Genomic DNA, 20186 nt, shown 5'->3' with positions numbered 1-20186 from the left:
TTTTGTAACCTGGTAATAAGACTTTCACAAGGTTTTTTTTTATTCAATTCTCTCCCCCCCCCCCCCCCCCCCATGGACTGTCTCCCCAACCTTCCGCCCCCCTTTTTGTTTTGAAGATTTCTTTAATGCACAAAATCTCACTCTTTGACTATTTGTCCACTGAATCTTTTTCATGTTTTCGCAATGCTGGTAGCCAATTATTTATCCCAAGATGGCCTGTTTTGTAGCTTTTGAGAATATAGAAAAGTGTATGAGCACTTAAGTTTTCCAACATGGCTCTGATTCTGATCCAAAGTTGACGTGCAGTTTTAAAGTAACACAAGCGGTATAGTGTTCCGCAATTCAAACACGTATGTGGAAGTCCTCAGCTACCTGCCGGCACAAAACACCCTTTCTGGAATGCACACCGGCAGGATGCGGTCCCCGGTGAGCCGATTCAGATGCAGTGGCAAAGGGCAGCCTTGATGAAGTGTAGCAGGTTAGCTCCCTGTTAGGACACTGCACAACAGGGTCAACAGCTCAAACAGACCCAGCCTCCTTTGTTTGGAAATACACGTTAAATGTTTCAATGCCATTTTACCTCCTGTCTTGCAGGGTTTGACTACAGGCATCGTCCTCCCCAGTGGGATCATGAGGCCAGAGAACGGCGTTTAAAATGTATGTTTTTTTCATATGTTTTTTCAGTGTGTTCATCTTAATGTTAAGTATTTTCGTTAGTCATTTAGGCTAAAGGTTGTTCCGCACTACCTACAGTATAACCACTGATTTTTGTGCATTTTGGACGCACAAATACACCTGGGTGTTTCGTATATTCACTGCTTTGAACTTTATTTTGTGTCAGCCACAGCTAATGTTTTGAAACTCTACCCTCTTTCTCGTTTTTATGGTAATGCAGTGACATTATCCTGGGAATAAAATCATATGTAGGTTGTGTGATTTGCCGGTTTTGTAACTTGATACGTTCCTATTAAGAAACTTTTAGAGCTGTGGTACCGATAATAACTAGGTTCCTTAGGTCCTGATGAAGAGCCAATAGGGGCAAGGCTCGAAACATGTTGACCAGAGAAGCAAGAAATAGATTCATTGATATCCGTTTCCTTCTTTTTCTTTTCCCTTGATTTTAAATCTTACCGACTAGAGGTGGGAATAAAATAATGGTGCCCTACTAGTCAGGTGTTTTTAAATTTGTTTAGCACCTGCACTCTCCTCCCCTCCCACAACATTGTTTTCATCATAAACAAAAACCAAAAAAGTGCTTCCTACGTATTCCGTCTGGTTGAAGCACGCCTCGATCCGCAGCGGATCGGGAAGATCCCCAAGGACGAAGCATGCCACCAAGGAGCAACCCTGGTGGGTGAGGGGTCTTTAAGAAAAACAGGGTTTTTCTCTTATTGTGGAGGGTATGTCCATCGCTATCCTTTCTGAATTTACTGGGTTCTTTGTTTTGCTAAAATTGTATAATTAAGGACGGCGAATCTAGTTATTCCTCGTCCTCCCTCTCTACTTTTGATAGATTCCTTATTATCACATCTAAAATGGAGCAGAATTCAGTACTTACCGATTGCAATCTAGGGCCCACCACCCAAGGGGCAAACAACAGGCCAAGGGGGGTATTATTATATGCAGAATAACAAAATAGGATGCTGCAAAATGTGCCAAACAATTTCCATGATTGTGCCACAAAATTTGCCAATCCATGCCCGAATATCTTGGAAGGGTTTGCTCACCTAAGGCATATGATGGATGACTAACCAAGGAACAATGTCCAGGTTTTAATCCCATAGGTTTCTAGTCTGTTTAGAGCACTATCTTATTTGCATGCAATAATAACAATTCTCCATTTCAATCATGCCTAATATTGCTCTTGTTTTACTTGTCTTATACTTTTCACACTCTTCATGCCAGACAACTATAGTTCAAAGGACCGTGCCCCTGCGATGAGAGACAATAGAGTTAGAGACAACTTTTCCCCTTGTGTTTCATCAGCATGTTTTGATTATAGGGAGCAAACAATGCATGTGGAACTGCTAGGATGGAAAATGTATGGCCAATATAGGAGCAATTTACTCCATTGAACATTTTGCTCTCTTGATCTCTGCCACAATCCTTAACATATCACAGCTTACTGGCACCGGTCGCATGATTGGATTGGAAATTAAAAGCTGCACAGGCAAATATTTTCAGACTAGCCCGGTTCCTCTCCTCTTCCTCTCTTTCCTTCCATCTCCATTTTTTTGTCTTCTCTGTACCCACCCACTTTAATTTCTCTCCAAAGTCTTTCCGTCTGTGCTCTTTCCATAACCTTTATCTCTTTTCCTTTTCCCTTTCTCTGCTTATGACCCTTCTATAAATGCTGAAATAGACCCTGAGGAGCTAGAGAGGGAAAGGCAACGTGACCTTTCTAAGACTGGTCTCCAGTGGCTCTAGCTCATGTGTCAATCATGTGATCAATGCTATCTCTAGCCGAAACGCGTCATGGCGGACTGGTGCTGGGCTACAAACTAAAATAAAAACATTTGCACCAAACTACGGGTCTTGCTGGTTCCTGTGTGTACTAATCGGCTGATTTGCTGTGTGTTGCCTAAGGAGCGCCACGTACCTCATAAATATATATATATATATATATATATATATATATATATATATATATATATATATATATATATATATATATTATATATATATGTGTGTGTGTGTGTGTGTGGGTGTGTGTGGGTGTGTGTGTGTGTATATATATAGGTACCTATACCTATACATATATCCACATATATAACGTGCTGTGGCATCTGGTGGCGTTAAATACGTCGGAATGATCGTTTTATTTACTGTTGGAGGAATATATATATATATTTCTGTAGTGTAATTTCCTTTTGTTGGTCCTACTTGAAAATGAAAGTTCCTTGAAATTGTTGATTGTTAGGCGCACACATTCTGCTACGAATTGGTAGGTCGAATAATTTTGTGTCTCAGCCGCCTAAGTCACTTTTTTTTATAGTTAATTATTTTTTCACCCATTAGACACTAGCACTTTAATTGAAGTGGCATGTAGCAGCTTCTGTGCATTGTTCTCTATCTGGCAATTCAGATTTGAGGTTTCGTGGCCATATTGAATGCATTTGCACTTTACCTTTTTATGAACTCTGTTTTTAGTGTATCCTCTGTATATTTTTTCAGTGAATGATGCACTTGCACTGTATTCTGGTGATAATTTGTTTGTACTGCTATTAACCTGTTATTGATAATTTCGCTTTTGTTAATCTCTGCGATCGTGCACTTGCCATCATGCGAGAATTCTTTTTGGCCACACTATCAAACTGAGATAGGAGCACTTCGCTCTCACTGCTGTTTTGCACTTTATCTTGTCTGTATTTTATACAACTTGTCATGATTGTTTGTACAGCGGCTACTATGACATTATGTTTATTTTTGCATTTCATCCTTTTTTATGGGTGATTGTGCTTTTAAAACACTTTATAATGCAACACCTACTTTTGGCGCGTCATGTGACCAAGCTCCGCCTGTGGAGCGAAACGCGTCGAAGAGAGCACTGGCTCCGTGATTGCTAACATTAAAATCACCACAGCTAACACCACTGCTAACACGACTGCTAACTCTAGTGAGATGCATGTGCTACCACAAGATCTTGCCACCCATTCGCATCTCCACCGCCTGGCCTTCCTACATCACTCCTCCCACCCTCCTTCACACCCAGGACTTTAAGTGGGCTGGGTCCTGCTAGTGCTCAGCACTGACAGTTCTTAATAGCAAGTGCCAAGACAGGTCCCTATCGGGCTCTCCATTTTTACCCTCAGGGTGAAAAAAAATAACTTAACTCTGCAATATTACTAGCCATCTCTGCTTTTAATGTAACTACAAGGAAACTAAGTTTTCAGTTGTATACAGCACAAACGTGGGGCGCTTTACATGAGTACCAGTTACATTACACAAGGACATATTCATTTGTTGAATCAAAGGATATTGTGCCAATGTCAGGCTCGAACCCACTTTCTCAGCTCTAAAGTCGGCAGCTCTAGACTTACGCCACAACCTCACACACAAGATCAGTAGCATTTTCAATATTATATACAACAAAGTCATAGTTGTTGGTGATTTATCTTATGCAATTTACAACCATTGACAATGTCAATAGTCCTGGCTTGTTGTAGGTGTAATGCTACTTGTTGTGTTATATATCTGGATGAATGGACAGAAGCAGCAAAATACCAGTGGGGCAGCACACTATGCTGAGCACAGATTTTTAGCTTAAGTGTTTTAAGCCACAACCTTAATTACAGCAATCACGCCTCTATGAGAGATCCCCCAGCTTTTTCGTCCCACTTGAAGCCCTGTTCACACCTATTCTATCCTTTTCTTTCCTTCCCTCCTGTCCCCCTCAATAGTCCTCCCATATACATCCTACCAACATTTTACCTCAGTTTTGGGCAAAGATACAGTTCTTTCTCCTCCACAATTGTTAATACTTTACTTACATATGCTCAATCAGAATTTTTCATTGTTAAACACTTTGGGGCCTTTGCAATAAATACTTATATTTCGTTTGTGCTGTTCTGTCAACCTCAGGTCTTTGCTGTGTTCCATGCTCTCTGAATTTGACTACTCTGTGTTTTTTAACTTAATTTAGCAGCTTAATTCAATTGTGGGAAACTAAATGCTTATCTGCATATATATTTATCGGTTGTGGATTATTGCTACCATGAGCCGTGTTACATAAAGCAGCCCCTTGGTGCAACAGGCTTGCTCACACACTTTGTGCACCCCCAGGGCAATTTGGTATTTCATAAGGGGGTGCAGATGCTTGTTCGGCTCCTTCCATAATACCGATAGTGCCTGCGTACATGTAGCGGCAGTGCTATCTCTAGAGGGCGATCCCTCATGTGTTTTGGGGTGTGGACCCCATGCAAATGAGGGAATCTCTTTATCTTTGCACCGATGCCGCATTATGTACACAGACGCAAAGGCAAAGAAGCTGTCAGGAGGCACACTGAAAGTACGCCACAAAACAGTGGCGCACTCTCCTATGGGCCCCTCCCAGTCAACCCCTCACGGCACCCGCCTTTAAGGGGCTCTCTACAAAGGGATATATAATCCCTCTTAAAAGTGCAGGTGGGTTGCCACCTGCATAGTGAAACAGGGAGCAACATTTAAACAGCTACTCTGTATTTCACTTGAATGTGCTACCCCCACTGCACCACAAGTTCACCGTTGTCCCTTCATAAAAGGGCACACTTTTCCTGTTTGCGCACGGCACACCTATTGAAAGGAAAAGAGTGCCCTCTCTCTAATAGGGTCCTACGAGGGTTATTATATCTATGGCACTATGCTTCATTATCTTTTAAACTGTTGATTCATATGCAATTGTAATGTTTTCAAAATCAACATCTTTAACAGCGCTTCAAATGGTGGTGGTATTATTAGAGATCACAAGTCAATGACAACCCAGGCACATTAGGGTGCACTAGAACGTTTTGCTTGATCTTTCTCAAAATAGACAGCCATTTTGACATTGTAGATAAGGTATCCCTTCACAAGTACATGCACTGTCTCTATCAAGAGGACTGTAAGCATCAATCACAGGCCAAAAGAGAGAACTTTCAATTAATGCTCTATGACCAATCTAGATCTGAGAAATCCTCTTGAGTGCTCAGGAGCCTAGTTTTCCAAATATACATTCTGTAGATTTATGGTACAAATATCCTCTCTTGATGGTAAAATGGACCTCAGAGTCACCATCACCAATAGTTGCTGTTTGATTAATCTGTTCTATTCTATATCGATTTCGGTGAAGATGTGAGGAATAAGGCGCAGTAGATGGGAGAGGATTTGGAGAGGGATAACTGTACCTTACATTCAGAAATGACGAGAAAAAACAGGAAAAGGTAGTAGTTGGCTAACAAGGAGCAGTGGGAGGCATGGCCTAAGTATGAAGCACGCCTATATGGTTAGGAAGGATCAATGTGACATCTGCAGGGAATGTGCTAGTAGATAGGAGGATGATCTGGGAAAAAGAATGTTTTTTAAATTTAAATTTGATTTGATAATAAAAAGGCATTGAAGCCATGTTGACGATGCATGCAAATGATAACTTTGGAAACTAGGGTCTTTTGTTATGAAGCATGACCCAGGGACTAAGGATGACATTGTGCTTATAGTGGGTCTACTAGCAGAGGACAATAGTGACAGTTTGTTAATTACTTGCATCCCCCATTTACTCACACCCCCTTCCACTTACCCTTTCAGGTTGGCCACCATAAGGTACAAGACATCTATTTTGGATTTTATCCTGTGCAGATCCCAGCGGCTTCTGTGAGGATACCAAAAGAGGGCATCAGTCAATCATTCAACACTGGCGGATTCAATCGAGGGACCACCATATACCACACTCCCTTCCGCAAGACAGAAAATTAATCTCTTATACTTGTTCTAGAGTCCCATGGATACTCTACCCGAGGATTAAGTTGATCACAGACTATGGATATTCATCATAGTCATTAGGAATGATGCATTTAATAGCAATGTTTATTTTTCCAGCCCATTTGAATATAGTTTTGTTACGGAAGCTAAACGAACAATGATATAGCCATTAGGTTTGGCTTGCATTTTGAATCCTGACTAAAATATTTTTTAAAAGCCTGCTTTGATATTCAATGGATTTATGTGATAAAGAATTCAATGTATCATGAGTTCAGTGGGAGCTGCTCTGCCAAGGCAGAGGAGTTCCACCCCACTGCTTTTAAAAGCATTACAGCCTGGACGGAGAACATGCCCAGGCCACCAGTCCCTGTCTGAGTGCCGAACCACGGCACTCAGACCAATCGCAACTCTGCATTGCAGCGTTGTGATTGGTCAGGGGAGCCTGGGTGCTTACCAATCACAATGCTGCAATGCTGCATTTTGATTGGTCAGGAAAGCCTGGGTGTGCTTCCTGGTTCCTGTTCCAACAGACAGATACAGAGCAGAGAGGTGGGATGCGGCGATAAGGTTACTGGTTTTTATTTACATTTTTTTACATTCCCCTTCCTTCTTCCCCCAATCCATGCCGGCTGCCACTGCATGATATAGTGCATGTTTGATATGTAAAACACTCAACACTGCATAGGAAGCAGAATAATACACTAAACAACTGTACTCTGAGGTGTAAGAGAAGTACTCTATTGGGTGAAGCCAACATCTGCTCTATGTATATTTTGAAACATTGGTAATAATAGGTATTACAAACAGCTGCAGTTTCAACCATTCCCTAATAAAAAGAGCTTGCTCCAAGCAGCCAATTTAAAGTGCTGAAAGCAAATCCAGGGAGATAAACATGTGAGAGTCAAGCAGATTTTACAGATGTATACAAATTCAAACAAATGAGGATAAGAAATGTCTAAAAACAATACGGTATCTGAAGATGGCCAGTAAACAGAGCTTTGTGTTGTCCATCACAAATCAAACAACGACAGAAATGTGGCAGTGGCAACACTTAGGCAGCATAGGGAAACAATGGCCTTGTGCGGTTAGCAGCATGTAACAATGCAGCTATAAGGAGGCAGGACCAGTATGAATAGCCACATCAGAGAATTGGGCTTTGGGGGGGTGGCCGACCAGCGGGAGGCCTGCCCCCCCCACCCAGGGGTTTTTGGGGCGGGGGCTGCCAGAGCCCACTGGGTTGGTTGGGCTCCATTGGGCTGGCGTTGGGCTTGTTGGGCTTGGGGCTGGGCTAGATTTGGGCTTGGCAGCCAGAGCCCATTGGGCTGGTTGGGCTCCATTGGGCTTGCTTTCAGCATGTTGGGCTTGGGTTGGGCTAGTTTTGCGCTTGGGGGTTTTATAACCGGTCATCTTGTGTCACAAGCCACCATTTTGGTGTTTGTGACACAATAGCCGGTCAGGGAGGACACTGGACAGTTTAGCTTTGTCCCGCCCCCCCTCCCTAGGGAACGAACTTCTGGTTGGTTTTTGCGGGGTTTGTTGTTGGAAATCTCATTACTTTTTCAGCAAGGTAGTTTTCTTGGGAGCAGGTGCATCGGGGGGGGGGGGGATTTTGTATTGGTGTTGTCGCTGGAACAAGTGCTGGATTGGTACGCTATATTTCTTTGGGGCGTTTTTCCTAGGTCAGTTTTGGTATAATGATGTATAGTTACAGTTATGAAAGAACATAAGAAGTTTACCTAGTTAGTTGTAGAAAGGTTAGGAAATTGCAAGTTGTTTTTATAATTGTTGCAGGGGGAACATGTTTAGGGGAGGGGGTGGGGGGTAAAGTAGGAAGACAATATTTAGTGAGGTTTTGTTTTGTACGTCACAGGCCAAGGGAACTTGTATGCTAGGTGAGCCTGTTTCCAATAAAGCAGCCTGTTTCACACGAACAAGCTAGTCTGTGGTCTGTGCTGCCCCCCTTTTGGCCCAAACAGCCTTATTGGAGACAGTGGCACATGTGAGAAGTATAATGGCTACATCACGTAGGCAATATATGACCCCATAAAGCATGCAGCAGTCATACCTATCAGCACCCTGGGCCAGGTAGAACATGTGGTTTTTAAGCCCCCTAAGTTGTAAGCTCCCATGAGTGTATATCTCCTAAATGTCAATCCAATGTAATGTTATGTTACGTTTTGTTATATACTTTACTAAGCAAATAGGCACTACACAAATATGTTAACTTTTTAAATACCATGTCATGTTTTTTCAGGGTTGTCATGTAACAGAATCATACATGTTGGGAATCAAAGGAAATTCAACACTGTAGAACAACCAATTATGCTATGTTTGTACATGAATATAGTTGTCATAAAAATACAACGGAGAACCATGTGTCTGCTTATATGCATTTTGCACTGTGTACAATGTATATCAATAACTCAGCATTTCTCACAGCATAATTTATAGTTGGCAGTGAGCAGAGGTTACACCTTTCAGTTTCTGAGCTGTGCTGTCTGAAAAGTATATGAAGACTTGGAAGAATACATAGTCGCCTGGCCTGATGAACTAGGATCACCGCCTAAAGTATTAAAGGAAGTAAGAAACCTAGGAATTACCAAGGACTCTATACTATCGATGAATGCCCAAGTGGACAAACTAGCAAGATCAAGCTTTGTCACTAGAAAAACCCTGCGACAAATTTTCCCTCATTTGGGATTTCCACACAAAATCCGAGCTACTGTCTCCCTTTTTCTGTGGAAACTCGATTAAGCCAATAGCCTCTACCACGGATCACCTTTAACGACCATGAAAAGACTACAACTGATTCAGAACTCGGCTGCCAGGCTACTCTTGCATATCAAACTGCGAGACCACATCTCACCTGCCTTGAAAGACCTGCATTGGTTACCAGTTGCCCGAAGATCCATGTTCAAGCTACTTAGTATCACTCACAAAGCAATACATGGAACGGGACCACTTTTCATCAGGAATATAATCACCAAACACTTTCAACAAAGGAACCTCCTCTCTAAAGAGGCATCTCGCCTCAAAATCCCAAGATACAAGAAAGAAAAAGCATAGGTGGCACATTCTTCTGTGTTTAACCAGCCAAGCTATGGAACTCATTACCCCCCAACATAAGATCCACCCACAACCATCTTATCTTCAGAAAACTACTCAAGAATTGAGTCTTAGCCACATGAGCACCATAAGCAAACAGAAATTTACAGTATATCCCTCTGTATATAAACATTTATGTTCACTGTAGGTATGTACCTATCTTTGTGTATTGTTCTGTATAAACATGTAGAATAATTTTGTTGTTAAAAAAATTATCTTTGGTCTACACGTACTTACTTCAATTGTGCATCGATGTACCTCCGTGTACTTGGATCTGTGTGTCTGACTTTTCTCCTGAAAAAGCATCTCCAATGCACTACCCTATTTCTCATCCTGTACCTCTATCAATAGCTTTAATCTACATATACTTACCTCCTTTATGCATCTATATACTTTCAATGTACTTATGGATCTATATATTTATCACTTTCTTCGAATTTAGTATTTCCTATGCACTACCCTATATCTCAGCCTACACTTCTCTCAATATATCTTCTAGCCCAACTTTCTGACTCATCTCAAACTTCTTTCTACTACTCTTTCCAATGCACTACCTTATCTCTAACCTATAAATCTATCAATATATCCTCTACATCCACTCTCCCATTTATCCCAAACCCCATACCACTACTATGATCCCCAAAATAACCCTTTCTAGACTCTCTCCTACTCTACCCCTTCTTGCATCATCTGACACCTCTTTTACTATACCGATCCCCAAAACAAACCTTTCTAAACTCTTCCCTCTGACTCTTCCCCTCCAAAACCCTTTTTACTCAACCCAAAGCCTCCTCCTACTGCTATGACCTAAAACAAAAGAAAAAGAAAAAAATCCTTCACTCTTCTATCCCTCCACTATCCTTTTCAATCAAAATAACAGACTAACATGTTCACTGCTCAAATTTCATATCCACTTTACTAATTCACCACTAATCCTTTATGGGTTCTAGAATAGTGTGCTACTTGGCAATAAGGCGTATCATCACCCCATCAGGGTTACACGTGCTATAAAAATGCAAACCTTTTCCCCTTTTTAACCCCTCCCCAACCCTTCTCAATCCAAATAACTGACTAACATATCCACCACTCAAATTAATTTCCTGTTTCACCATACTAACTTTCAACACTAATCCTTATGGGTTCCAGAGTAGCATGCCACTTGCCAAAAAAGTGCTTCAAAACCGCATCAGGGGTAACAGGTGCTATATGAATGAAAACCTTTCTACCCCTTCTATCCCTCAGCTATCCTTCACACAGCAAATAACTGAGTAATATCCACCACTCAAATTACTTTCATATTTCACAATACTAATTCACCACTAATCCTTTATGGGTTTCAGAAGTAGCATGCTTCAACACCCCATCAGGGGTAACAAGCGCTATATAAATATAAACCCCTTTTTCCTCTTCTATCCTTCTGCTATTCTTCCGAAAACAAATAACTGCTTAACCTATCCACCACTTAAAATTTACATGCATGTTTCACGATACTAATTCAACACTAATCCCCTATGGGTCCAGGAGTAGCGTGCTACTCGTCAAAAAAGCGCTTTGACGCCTCATCAGGGTAGTAAGCGCTATACAAATGCAGTTACAATATAATGCAATAGGCACATGGCCAAGTTGAAACATTGGCAATGCATTAAAAAGGCGCTTGGTTCTGCACCGAAACATCACAGTCATGTATGGAGGGGCCTTAGGTTCCCTAAAGCAGCCCCTCCTGAAAAGAGGGCTCTCAAAAGCCATATAATAAAGTCAGAATAGAAAATCCAAACTCTGAACACTGCAAGTGTTTGCAGTTTAAAAAAATTACTGAGCAAAGCAATTGACACTTTACCCCTCAATCAATCACTCACAAGATCTAGTGCAGCTTTATGCACTCCATAATGATGGCAGCAGTAAAGGAGCAAAACAAAAGATTTTTTTTTTTTAAACACTCTCCAAAACAATTTCGAACAGCAAGAAATATACATAACCACAAAATACATTGGACTGATACCAAAACATGACAAGTGTTTCATCAGGCCAATACTTAAAGGAAGCTCTCCCACACAGGCAAAGGGCAGTCCCAGAATCCCTCTTTAGTTGCCACATGGTGTGTTGACATTGTTACTCCTTTCTGCTTTCGTCCATGTATCAGTTGGTATCTCAAACACAAAGAAACCTGCCTTGTAATACCTGCATGGTCAAGAGAGTACTCATAAAAGCATTTCACACTCACGCTCTAGAGCTTTTTCCATAACATTAATACACCATAGAAACTCTAACAAACTATTCAGTTTGTCTCTCTACATAACCCTTCTGCTAACCGGGAAATTAGCACTCTAAATAAAACAAATTAGGCATCTTAGATCCTGATAAACATGTTGTAAACTGCTGCCCCTTCCCTGTGGCAAAGGCTCTCTGGTGAGACACAGCCTTATGCTACTTACCTCAATACCAGACGCTTGAGCTCCTGCATCCAGTAGTTTACTTTGAGTTGTCTCTAGAGAGAGGCAAACATATTTAAAATTAGCAATTACTTTTCTAACCAGATGGTAGGCCCTTCATCTATCAGACTGTTTGATTGAATTATTGTCTTTGGTTTCAGATCATCACCAATTATAGGGTTTAATGTAAAACAATCTATGAACAATACATGGAAATGTTTCTCACCTGTTCACAATAACTTTAATATTCATACTATATAAATGTCTTCTGTGTTTACTATAAGACACAGTAGCTATTGGGACCTGGAATAGCAGTGCAGCAAGATGAGTGTCATAAAGATGCGGCATGCATCCAGAGAAGTGTCTTCTCCCTATTGCACCCTAGTCTTTTTAAGGAGATCACAGCCCAATTCTCAGTCGGAATATTATAAAGAGCATATTTGCTGGCCAAACAAACCTAGAGGTAGAGATCAGTAGCATGATAAGAAACCCTCAAAAAGAAAAGAGGAGGGCCAGAATGCTAACCAACAGGAGTTGGAAACACAAGGGCACCGAGTGGTCTTCATGCCAAGAGACTGCATCGGAAATCAGTTTGTAAACAAGAAGCCATCCTTTCAGGAACATCATACCAGCAAGGGAATATCCATACATAGCAAGATTTCTTTCAGTTCTCAAAGTCGAGAACCTAAGGTACATTCTAGAGACAACCTCTCGCTAGGACGACTGGACCTAGACCTACAGAAATTTTTTAGCAACTGTTGGAACTGAAAAACATGCTGTTAGTCAGTTTTCTGGTATTCAAATCTAGATCATTTCCTGCTTGGTAGTCTATGCCTATTCTATGGTTCCAAAAGTTTCAAAAACATTGGGCACTCAATATGGAAAGAATAATTCAATGATGATGAAGCCGTGGGATGACTTATGCGCGATAATAAATCATATTAACATAACATAGCCTAAGCCTATTGCTTGATGGTCACAAATATATTGCCAAGATGCAAACCATGAATATTGAGGCCTGTAACCAGGATGCTCGTTGGCAGGGTAAAATCTAGATTTAAACTGAGGTGCAGGTAAATAGGAATCCAAAGACTGGATCGACAAGGCTAGAGGTAGAGAATAAAGATTGCAAATTTAGGCTTCCCAGATATATACCAGACTGCCAAAAAAGATCAGATTTTGGTCTCTAAATGCAGGCTGATAAACCATAGCAGTCCAAAGCCCTCCCTTGTCATAAGTGTTTGAGAATATGTTCACCATCATCACATTTGACAAAGTACTACAAATAAAGATTTACTTGTTTGTATTGCACTGAATTTTGGCAATCTCTTTCCTGTTTAGCCTCAAAATCTAGTTGTGATGGAAATCATACTTGTTAAAAAATACAACTGAACAGATATAGTAAAGAGTAAGGCAGTGGAGGCAATAGCAGAGAATGTATGGGCACATGCATGAGGAGAGGAGACATGAACAAAGGAGGTGTCTATAAACAGCCATTGTTGTAGGGATTGTGTAGGAGCATGGACAGTTTGCAGGCAAGAGGAAAGAAGGGATGAGAAAAAAGGAATATGTATGGCCACAGGGTGTGAGGAGGTGATTAGTGTTTACTGATGAGGCATGGCAGAGGAAGCAGAGACAGAAAGGAACTACAGCAGCGTGAGTAGAAGATGCATCGACAGAGAAAGCATTTGCAAGGTTCTGAGGAAAGTTATGAGTAACAGAATGAGCCTGGAGACAAGAGCAAAGGTAATGTTCAGAGGATCCATGGACAGTGGAGATGCATTCATGTGATTTATCAGCAAGGCATGGATAGAAACTGGCAATAGCAGTGATAAGGGCATAGGTGGAACTAGCAATGCACAAGCATTGGCAAAGGAGGCAATATAGAGATATGTGGGGAGGGCACAGCCAGAAGCAAAGGAGAATAGTAATAGACAATAACCAATGAACAAGTTCACTCTTTCAATTACAGTTACATTTTTAGACTAAAAAATAATTGGGGTTTGAGGATTTACCAATCCTGTACTCACCAAGCAGAAGGAGTAGCTCATTTGCTGTCTGTTTAGCTGCTTGCCCTTTGTGAGATAGAGGTTCCTGGGCAGAGATCTGCCAAAGAAAAGAAGACAATATTTAGTGAGGGGGGGGATTATCATTTATGATTTCACATACTGTAATCGGCAGAGCAAGAGGATCTCTGATACTGTGGATAACAGAGCTGTGTGTAGTTAAGACCTTCCTCACAATCCCAGCTCTCTTTCAGGAGCCGAAATGCGTATTTATTATCCCAAATATTTTGGTAACTCTGGGTCCAAGTTGTTATTCTCATTCTAGGGAAAACTCAGGATAGACAGCATTTGAAGCGGGATAACATTCAAGAATTATAGATTCCAGGACCCGGTGTCCTCAAACCAATTTGCAGCCAGCTCATAATGAGGCCACCGTGGAAAATAGAAAGCAGCTGAAGGGCTGATGCTTAAACAAATGAGCAACCCAATCATTACGTTGGGCGATCAAAGGGTTTGAGATATCAAAAACACTACCCCTGAGCATTTTGGTGAAAATACATCTGTGAGTTTGATGTGTGTGTGCCACTGTTTTTTAAAAGCTGGTCTCAGGCAATGGCAGAGTAAATACTTTTAATGTTACAAATGCTGCTGTGCAATTGACATTGAATGTGCTTATATTATGGAGGCTCCCTCCATCTCAAGAGTCGCACCTCAACAAGGCTGTGTTATTGAGGTGCAGCCGGCACAGTTAACCGTGGTGGGGTGGTGGGGCAGTGGTGTGGAAGCAGGTGGTCGAGAGGGAAAGTGGACAGACGACGGGATAGTGATAGTAAAATTAATAAATAAATAAATAAATAAAACTGCTTACCTTGCGCTCGCCGCATCGCCTCGTCGAGGTGGTTTTATTTATTTATTTATTTTATTTTCTCTATCCCATCATCTGCCCACTTCCCCCCTTACCTGCCCGTCCCACCGCACTTACCTGTGCCGGTCGCGCCTGGTGTTAGTACCTTTGTGAATGTAGAGCTGAGGCCAACTGATGAGCTCTCCTGCTCTACCATGCTGCTGCAGACCTTCTATTCATGGAAATACCCGACAGCCCAAGGAGTTCAGACAAGCTGCCCCAGAATATGAAAAAAAAGTATTTTTACCTCTTTGCTGAGACTGCCCATGATCAACCTCCTCGTACGGGTGGACTGAGTGCTAACTCTGCCAGGTGTGCACTTACCTTTCTGTGTAAACACTTGCTTTTTTCACCTCGGTAAGTTACCCTCCATCTGTCATTTCACAGTACAAACTATTGTTCATCTGCTTGGCATAGAACACAGGTCAGTCTCTACCCTGAGTGACTTGACCACCATTAGGAGCATTCCTCAGCAACATACATAGGCGATCCCCCGATAAAGCTAATTTATGCAGAAGTCTAACACCTCTGCTAGCAAAATTGAGTTTTTGCCCTTGTTGTCAACTTCCTCAGCAAGTAAGACATCGAGGCAGACTATATGACATGATTATCAAGATCTTTCCTTCTGCACACCAAGCTGTTGACCCAGTCTCATTAGCACATTTGGGTTTGCAACTTCTATAAAAAAAAACTAACCTTAAACTTGTAGGCAAACCGGTTTTAGGCAAAAGCTTTCAATATGAACACTGAGAATTTAAATATTCATGTGTTCATGCCTTTTTTAAGTTCCCCTTCTTGTCATCATCTTATAGTGATTGGGATCAGATATTGATTGTGAACAGTATGGTAATGGCCATACAAATCTGGCAAGTGGATGAGTGTTCAGATCCTAGCCATTAGCACAATATTAACCCATCACTTCTTATGAGAGTGAATCGCAGACTGCAAATTGTGAACAGTGTTTCCAGAAGTATCAGTACTCACGTCCCCTTCTTTATGATAATACTGGCCTTTTTCCAGTTAGAAAGGAATAGATCTTTATTGAAAGTCAACAATTAATATTACAGTGACAGCAATCATTACAAAGACTGTACAGGATATTATGATTATAAATTGGGAACTCAGGGCTAGATGTAGGTAATCTCATTTTACCGATTCCTAAATACAGAATTTTACCGATTCGGTATTTAGGAATCAGTAAATATGATGTAGGTAATAAATCGGTAAAATGTACCGATTTGCTAATATTTCTTATTACTGATTCGGTAATACCGATTTGGTAATAAGAAATACCTTCCCATTCATTCCTATGGACCTGTAATAGTGGGAGCATATTCAAGGGTAGCAGGGTGTCACATTGACACCCTGTTGTACCCTTGAATCATGCATCTGAACCAATCAAACACTCACACCCAGTCCACAGATCTGGGTTTGATCCATCACCGTTCTTTAGCCCACTCTGCCACCCCAGTTCTGAACTGGGGTGACAGAGTGGGCTAAAGAACGGTGATGGATTAAACCCAGATCAGTTGACTGAGTATTGTCAATGCTCCGTCCATCACCACCCCCTTTTGTACCGCTTTGTTCGCCATAAGTTGGCAGGGTATGCTCAGACGTGAGTACCTTGCTCACTTTGCCACTGGATTCAAGCAAGTCGGGCTGAAGACGACTGAAATGCCAGAAACCCGTCCTCGGAAGCTTGTTTCCGGTCCAGGGAAGGCATGGTTTGGCAGTTCGGGCTGGACTGTTCCCATGAGGCACAGGGTCAGACTGATTTGCACATGGCCATGTCTGAACTGGGGTGGCAGAGTGGGCTAAAGAACGGTGATGGATTAAACCCAGATCTGTTGACTGGGGGTGAGTGCTTGTATTGTCAATGCTCCGTCCTTCATTTCCTTTGGTTTTTAAAGACAATGGGTGGCATTGTCAGCCGTCTGTGATAAAGATAACAGGGTACTTTTTTTTAGTGCTCTCTCATGAGAGGTGTCAGTGAATGGGCAGGAGTGGAATCCACATCTCTACTATCTAATCAGGATTTGTGTCCATCACACCAACTGCTCATCTTTATTGTTCAGAAGATACAGTGTTTTCATGATAGAAGAGTCTACTCAAAAAATCCCCTACCATATTGTGCAGTGCTGCAAACCCTTCCGGTAAAGAAGCCTCCTTGCAAGCTTTTGTGACACCAGCTCTAAGGAAATGTTCGAGAGGCTGAATGGAAAAGAACATGAAATTAGTAAGGGAGAAGCCTTTAGAAAGAGATCACTCATCCATATGGCTTTCAATTTCATTTATCACATTCATTTCCAACTATATTAAATGATTACTGCACATAAACAACAGATCTTGACCAACTAAGCAACAAAATCACAGCCATCTGACACCACTTGGGACATGGCCCTTCCTAGTGATGAATAAGCATCACTTTAAAAATTAGAGGACAGGATCAAGATCCATCTTCAGCAAAGAAGTTCAAGGCAGTCAAGGGGATTGAAGTGATCTAGATCCTTGTGTTGGACAGGCGATCCACTTTCTCAAGGGGGTCAGTGGTTGACTGGGGAGAGGTGATCATTATCACCACAAAGGAAGACGTGATCAGAAGCTTTACAGGGTGAGAATCCTCAAGAGGTAGGAGAGTATTATCTTCTGTTGCAAGTGAAGTTCAGGATCCCAAGAGATTTGATGCAAATACCCAAAAGGGAGAGGAAAGGTGATCAGAATTCTCAGAGGGGAGAGTTGATAAGAATCTTAAGATAGAAGTTGTTGATGAGGCTGCTCTTGGGGGGAGGGTGACATTGGATGTTACAAAGTGTATATGGTAAGTTCCCAAGCTTTTAGATGTTTTCTATAGGACATTTATGAGGCACATGTGAACTATAGCTATTAAGAAAACATACAAGGACAGATTTAAAAAAAATGTGAAAACCTTTTCCAAAGTATATAAACCAACTCATGAAAAATAAGGTAGGTGTTGGTCCAACGATGGAGGTTAAAGGGAAGAAGTGATCCGGATCCCTAGAAGGGGCCAATGATTACAATTCTTATGGGTGGTATCAAGTACAATTGTAACAATAAAACCAGATGTATAATGTTTCTGTCTGAATATGGGGGTTATAGAAAAAGTAAAAATAAGTTATACATTAAAAAGTTGTGAACGGGGGGCGTGGCCAAGATGGCGGCGGAGTAGGACGCCTTTTCGTGCCGCTCCGGCGCTGATCCAACATAGCATCTAACAGCACGATTTTGGGGGCGCACACGAGCCCCTACGGTGGCGGAGACGTTCACCTAGCAGAGCGGCGGACGTTGGCGGGGTCCCCGGAGCGGTGTGACCCCCGGAGCACCTGCGAGAGCGTCCGCAACCCGCGGCCTGTGAGACCCCGGGCTTTCCAGCCATCGCGGCCCGGCGTGGTCGAGGGCCTAGATCCGCCTGCAGGCACTGGAGCAGACGGACGGCTGATCGGACCGGAGCTTGGACGAAGGAGGTCCTATCGACGGGACCCGGCTCATACCCCACCGCGCCTGGGAGAGGTGGGGCACCGACCCCTGGCCAAGCAGTGACACTTGAACAACCGGTGGCTCCTTGCTACCGCCATCGACTGGCCCTCCCCTCGCGGGTGGCGCCAGCGGCCTGCTTGAACTTTCGGGGCCTCAGGCCGGGCTGCTGCACGGAGCCGGACGGCGACGGGGCACAGGAGAGACTCTAGTGCACCGGGTGGGCCTGCCACGGCGAGGGGGGGGCCCTCCCCCCGACATATTGGTGTGCGTCCACGATTTTCAGGAGAGGTGTGGCTCACTGGTTAGAGGCGGCAGACCCGAGAGCAGAGAACGGCCCGGGACCAGGGTTCGATTCCCGACGCGGCAGGGTCTTGGACCAGGGTCAGCGGACTGATAATTCTCGCATCGGTGCCTACTCTGACCAGGGATCACACTCGGCAACTCTGGGCATTAGCTTGCCTCATCTCCACAACGGCCCCACACAAACGCCGGGGATGCCTGGTTTCACCTTGGAGACCCCCAGGAGGGACTATCTCACAGGGAAAGCCAGGACGGGTTCCCCAGCGGTCTATAGCGCTACGAGGCCTGCGGGTAGCAGTGCGCTTTACAAGACACAACAATTTACAACAATTTACAATTTATCGCTTGTGGTGGCGGAGGCTCGGAGGACCGAGGCGGCAGATCGGCAGCTTCCGGGGACTCCCGCCTGGGATACAGGAGACGCTCACAGCAGGCCCCGCTACTTTCCTTGGCCACGTGGAGCCGGCACAGGGCGAGGTGTACCGCCATGTCTACAGTGCAGCGCAAACGAAACCAGGGGAAGGACAAGGCCTCCCAACAACCGGCCTCCCCTGGAGCGAGTGGGTCCTCAAGGCACTCTGATGAAGACGCCCCGGCGACGAAGGCCTTCATGTCGGAGCTGTTTGCCTCTATCAAAGACGATATTTCGGAACTCAGGACGCAACTCGCCTCCGACCTACGGGAAGTGCGGAGGGACGTGGACGGCATAGGTGAGAGGGTGGCGACCCTGGAGGACAGGGACCTGAGCGTGGCCACGGACGTTCATATGCTCCAGCAAGATATAATCCGCCTCACCGAGCAGAATTTGGACCTCCAACTGCATACGGAAGACCTTAAAAACCGCTCCCGTAGGAACAACATCCGTATACGGGCGGTGCCCTGGGACGGTGAGGCGGGAGACCTCCGGGGTTACGTACGGGAGCTGTTTCTCCAGGTCCTAGATGAGGCGGACACGACGGAGATACGGATGGACAGAGTGCACCGGGTGGGCCTGCCACGGCGAGGGGGGGGCCCTCCCCCCGACATATTGGTGTGCGTCCACGATTTTCAACTCAAGGAGAGGATACTGCGAAAGGCCAGGGCCATCGACACTTTGCAATTTCGGGGCCATCGGCCACAGCTATTCCAGGACTTGGCCGCCTCTACATTACAAAAACGAAGGGACTTCCGACCTATCACAGCGTTCCTGAAAGAGAGGGGGATCGCCTACTCCTGGGGGCACCCTTTCAGAATAATTTTCAGATGGCAGAACCGCCTGGCCCAAGTGCGCACACTTCAGGCGGCAAAAGAACTATTGGGATTGGCAGATGTTCCTTCATCGCAGGCCACGGCGGCCTCTCCATCTCGACGGCGCCGCCGTTCGAACTCGTGGCACAGGGTGGGGCGCTCCCCCGCCGGTTCCCCTACTAGACAACGTCCGGACCTTTCTACCAGCCTGCAGGAACGAGGGGCAGCAGTCGCTTCGGTGGCCTCGGCCACGTTAGCCGCTTCTCAGCTCAGCTCTGGGGCGGCGTA

General features: G+C 43.7%; 1 protein-coding gene across 1 annotated transcript in view; it reads right to left on the bottom strand.

Moving 5' to 3' along the window:
• Positions 1-20186, bottom strand: part of LOC147708722 (uncharacterized) — a 215784-nt gene that overhangs the window by 174904 nt on the left and 20694 nt on the right. Inside the window, exons 5-8 of the mRNA XM_086925768.1 lie at positions 17001-17087; positions 13997-14072; positions 11970-12022; positions 6251-6322 (exon numbers count right to left, since the gene is read on the bottom strand). Coding sequence (XP_086781894.1) covers positions 6251-6322; positions 11970-12022; positions 13997-14072; positions 17001-17087 — 288 coding nt within the window. The remainder of the gene's footprint in view (positions 1-6250; positions 6323-11969; positions 12023-13996; positions 14073-17000; positions 17088-20186) is intronic.

The sequence above is a fragment of the Lissotriton vulgaris genome, chromosome 6 (genome assembly GCF_964263255.1).
Source record: "Lissotriton vulgaris chromosome 6, aLisVul1.2, whole genome shotgun sequence".
Classification (NCBI taxonomy): Eukaryota; Metazoa; Chordata; class Amphibia; order Caudata; family Salamandridae; genus Lissotriton; species Lissotriton vulgaris.
The sequence above is the reverse complement of the archived record's forward strand: the minus strand, read 5'-3'. Positions and strand labels throughout refer to the sequence as shown.